This window comes from Lynx canadensis, chromosome A3 (genome assembly GCF_007474595.2).
Source record: "Lynx canadensis isolate LIC74 chromosome A3, mLynCan4.pri.v2, whole genome shotgun sequence".
Taxonomy (NCBI): domain Eukaryota; kingdom Metazoa; phylum Chordata; class Mammalia; order Carnivora; family Felidae; genus Lynx; species Lynx canadensis.
This window is the reverse complement of record NC_044305.1, coordinates 94,267,713-94,272,531: the sequence shown is the minus strand read 5'-3', so window position 1 is coordinate 94,272,531 and position 4,819 is coordinate 94,267,713. Positions and strand designations below refer to the sequence as shown.

The window sequence follows — 4,819 nt, the reverse complement described above, 5'->3', positions numbered from 1 at the left end:
TTCCGATTCTGTGTCTCCCTCTCTCTCTGCCCCTCCCCGGTTCATGCTCTGTCTCTCTCTGTCCCAAAAATAAATAAAAAACGTTGAAAAAAAATTAAAAAAAAAAAAAGGGTTTGTAGAAAGCCTAACTTTGTCTAGGACTGGCCAAAACGCCCCTGAAACACATCATATAAGCCACATGTTTTTCACTGTGGCAAAATTGCAAACTCAGAAAGTAAACCTGTCTGAGGAACTTTTCTCAGTACCCTCACAGGAAGCTGGCCCCTCTCCCAGTAAGAATGTAACAGAAATAAATGTCTTTTAATCTAAAGCCGAACAATAGCCTTGCAAGGAGGTTGTTAGCAGCCCAGGGCAGTGAGCATCTTGATGCCACACCTCTAACTTACCGGCAATGTAGGACGATATCTACAATTTCAACCAATTCCTGCTCTGACCCTTCTTTAAGCCTCATGCTTTCTTCCTTTGGCTCTTCATCTTACTCTAGTCCTCCTTATGCTTTAATTTCCATTTCTTCTTAATCTATCACATAATGAGTAACCATCAGGTAAGCTCCATCGCTCAGGAGACTGGCAAGACAAGTTTAATCATCTCATTTTCCTTAATATCTTGGGTTACCTATTGAGTCATCAGATGATTCTGAATTTTCATTAAAATTCGCCACGGTGTTTAAGAGGAAACCCTGAAAAATGATCTGTCCTATTAGTTTCAGTTCCTTCTATGCCCTCACCTGTAATTCCCATACTCACCTCCACTTATCATGAAATTATAATTAGTTATATTAATTATATTATACAAAATAGAAAGAAATACATATGTATGCCAAAGGGAGTCCTTGAGATATCCACCAGAAGAACGACTCCATTTTCCAGTGCCACAATTTGTAACCAGTCCATAACAAGGAAGAGACAGGGAAAGACCAAATGTCACTTATTGTTGGGAAAAGTGCTGGCCTGCTAACTGGAAAGAGGCAACATCTGTGGCAATTCCCAGGCTTTGCTGGGAAGAGACTCCTCCATGTGGTGGCAATTTCCTTGAACAAATAGAAGCCCCTCCCATGACCCCTGTCCCCTCCACATTCCTGTAATTCATTTGAGTGCCCTTCCTTCTAATTTTCTTATAAAAGCACAGTCTTCTCTGACATGACAAACCACTGCAAATCCCTGCAAGACAGGTGAGTGGAAGCTGACAGAAGATGAGACCATGGCAAGAGCTATACTGTACATATTTGGGGGAAGATACAGGAGGATCTCTGTCAGATACAGGAGCTCTGAGACTCAGCACACGCAGGCTTGGGAGGTCTCATGGGGTAGGAGCATGTACAGATTTTCTAGTTCTTTCCAGAGCTATACAAGGGGATGGATGTCACTAAGATGAACTTATTCCTAGGGGACTAACAAAGGAAAGACAAAGAAGATGTGTGGCATCTCTATATGTCCTCTCTCTGATCACACTTCTCTTAGTGAAATCTGATTGCTTCCTCAGGTCACAGACATGATGCGGCCTCACACGGACCTCCCCAGCATGTCCTGGATGCTGTTCTCCTGCCTGATGTTGCTGTCTCAGGTCCAAGGTGAGATTTCTCTGCCTCTGACACTGGGTCCTTGCGAATGCTCAGGGCCAAGAGGAGAAGGAAGACTCTCGTGGTACTGGTGACATATATCCCCACACCATGAAATGGCCTGTGACTCGTCCATCACCACACCATCCTTCAGGGTAACCAGGGGTGGCAGGCATCACAGTGGTCCACTAGCACTGCAAGGAGGTCCTTTGCTTCTTGTCAGTGCACTCTCAATTATGCTGGTAGGCGAAAGAGGAAAGTGTGAAGGGACAGAAATAAAATAAGGGGAAGGAAAATGAGGACCCAGGGCAAGAATGTGTATCCTAGAGCGGGGAAGGGTTGGACTGTGAATGGGAAAGATGAAAAGAAAGGAGAGGTTTCCTCATTTAGTGGGGCTGGTTCAAGAACAAGAAATCCTGAAAGTGTTGGCAGTGGTGAGAGGCAGTCAGGACTTTGGCATCACTTCCCCAAGCACCGACCCCATAGACGTTCCTCTAGGTCACCTCCCACCCTGATCCCCAGTCTCCTATTCACCTCTTCTCTCTCTTTTGTGTCCTTCCGTCCTAGGTGAAGACTCGCCAAAGGAAGTGCCCACTCCACGGATCAGGTGTCCCAAAGGCTCCAAGGCCTATGCCTCCCACTGCTATGCCTTGTTTATGACACCAAAATCCTGGATGAATGCAGATGTGAGTACTTGGATTTGCAGGTCGGGGTTTTAAGGGCAAGTACACTAGAGACCTGGCGGTGGGGAGGGGGGTTCCATTCCCCAGAGTTCCTTGGGGGTGACGGTGAGCATCCTCATCTTTTGCATACATACCTCTTCTCCCCTACCTCTGCACTGCCCGTCTCCCAGTGATGTCTCAGGCCTCCCCTGAGTCTCTCCCTTCCCCACACAGATGGCCTGCCAGAAGAGACCCTCGGGACACCTTGTGTCTGTGCTCAGTGGGGCTGAGGCATCCTTTGTGGCCTCCCTAGTACAGAACAGTGCGAACACTTACTCAAACATCTGGATGGGGCTCCATGATCCCACAGAGGTATGAATACATCTTCTCTCTATAACCTCTCAAGCTGCTATCGCCACCCGAGCCCACTCTCTGTCCCCTGTGTCTGCCCAGTAAATGCCCTAGAGAGCCTTGGAGCTCAGAGATCCAGGAGGATATTAGGAGAAAAGGGAGGACCTTGTGGCCAGCTGAACAGCTGAGTTCTGTGGAAGTCTCTTGCCTCTGCTGAAGTTAATCTGCTTCTTAATTTGCATGGGAGGCCATGTAATTCAGTTCTCTGAGCTTCACAGAGTCTACACGTATTGTGTAGAGTGATTCCTAAATGAAGAGAGGATCCATTTTTGCTCTATGGAACAGACACTATCTTTGAGGTTCAGAAGCTAATCACATATGTATCACTCGTTGTTGTTCAGTCAGTGAGAGGTTACTCTGAATGGGTCTATTGGTCTTTGTGTTTATGGGCTTCAGGATTTGTCAATAAGAGGAAGGAGGTAGGAGGAGTCTCCCAGAGGAGAGCTTTGGCTCCCAGGCAGCATCTAGAGGAGCAGACCAAATTCCATGATGCTGGGGAGGGGTTCCTGCAAGGAGCCCTTTAATGGCCATTCAACCTCACTAGACTCCATCCTCTCTAGGGCTATGAGCCCAATGCAGGTGGATGGGAGTGGAGTAGCACGGATGTGCTGAATTACCTTGCCTGGGAGAGACACCCCTCCACTAACCCAAACCCCGGCTACTGTGGGAGTCTGTCAGCAAGCACAGGTAAGCAACAGAGGAGCTCCTTTCTGCCAGACCTCTCCATCCTCTTTTTCCCTATTTCTCAGTGTGACCGTCAGAGAATCCCCTTGAGCAAGAAAATGTAGGGTTGGTTTATCTTCTCCCACCCCTTCTCATCTCTCCTTTCTTTGAGTCCCATTCCCCTGGAGTAGGACACTGTTGAGGATGAGGGAGAGGCTGTGAATCCTACGCCAGAATCTGGGCTGCCTGTACCTTGGGTTCATGAGCTCCACCAGCCACATCTACCTGAGCTCCTCTGTCTCTCTAGGATATCTGAAATGGAGAGATTATAACTGCGGTGCGATGCTACCTTATATCTGCAAGTTCAAGGACTAGGTCTGGTGGGACATCAGGAGCCTGAGTTTGCAGGCAGCTCATCATGGACACAGAACCAAGTGCGACAACCCACCCTATAAGGGGACAGCCTCCCATGCCTTCAAACTTGACCACCTCATTTGACCTTCCTTTCTCTTCAGCCTCATTTCAAACTCTTCTGTATCTTCTATAACTTGAGTTTCAACAGGCAGAATAAAAAATAAGAAATTTGGTCTGCAATTGCCTCTTTTGTGTGCTTTAGTCTCATAGAAAAACTCTGAAGTGGTTCAGGGTGGAGTCTTTGTAGATTTCTCCTTGCCCAATTTCACCCTTGTTCCTAGATAAATAACTAAATATGCATCCGTAGCAGCACATTTGTGATAAGGTGTTTCAGCATTGCTCATGTAGGATTTGGGTTGTGCTCACTGCCCTCCCACACAGTTTCTTACCCACAAAGTCCCCCCAGGCCAGGTCTCTGATAGTATGACACATCAGTCTAGAGGTTCAGACAATGTTTAGAATAGTGTTCCTAAACTATCAGAGTGAAGGAAAATGAATAAGCTTCATTAATATCTGTAATATAGACTATGAACAAATAATTTTTAAAAAATAAATATATAAAACAATCAAAATGCAGACCTAATTTTTTTGTTAGTAGTTTTGACAGACATATAAGTGATCTGTCAAATTATTGTACAATTTACTGATAACTTTCAAATTCTATACTTCCTTGCCTTGGTCAGCTGGCACCGGTCCACTGAACTATGTGTTGCCCTGTCCTTAAAGGGCAAAAAAGGCACTACTAGGTCCTTTGGTTTTTGCCCTTAAAACATTCTGACCTCAGTCAGGACTGGAGTTGGGATGACTTTAACATCTGATATGGTTTTTGAAAATATTTTTTGAATAAAACATTATGTTTTTTTGAAGAAATTCCCTCTAACTGAATGAAGGCAAGACCCAGGTTTGTCAAGTATCTGTATATATCAAGACCACAAATCTGCCTCCCATCTAACACCACCCCTCCATAGCTACATCTTTCTATTATATAAAAAAGTGTATTTGGCTAGTACCCTAATCTTGAAAAGAAGTTGTCACACAAGAACCACTGGCAAAATTTTCTCTATGAGCAAAGAATTTTACCACATTGCTAGACAAAGTTATTGCTTCTCAA

At 45.3% G+C, this 4,819-nt stretch overlaps 1 protein-coding gene across 2 annotated transcripts; it reads left to right on the top strand.

Annotated features, from left to right (window-relative positions):
• The first annotated feature begins 1,118 nt into the window (after positions 1-1,118).
• LOC115510768 (lithostathine-like) lies at positions 1,119-3,888 on the top strand. 2 transcript variants are annotated; one of them, XM_030310973.1, is made up of 6 exons: positions 1,119-1,171; positions 1,483-1,570; positions 2,126-2,244; positions 2,455-2,592; positions 3,192-3,318; positions 3,602-3,888. In XM_030310973.1, the coding sequence occupies exons 2-6, from the start codon at positions 1,492-1,494 to the stop codon at positions 3,667-3,669; spliced, it is 531 nt and encodes a 176-aa protein (XP_030166833.1). In that variant the 5' UTR covers positions 1,119-1,171; positions 1,483-1,491; the 3' UTR covers positions 3,670-3,888. The 2 variants fall into 2 exon arrangements, with proteins under 2 accessions (XP_030166833.1, XP_030166832.1); XM_030310972.1 differs by lacking the exon at positions 1,119-1,171 and adding an exon at positions 1,180-1,306.
• The last annotated feature ends 931 nt before the right edge of the window (positions 3,889-4,819 follow it).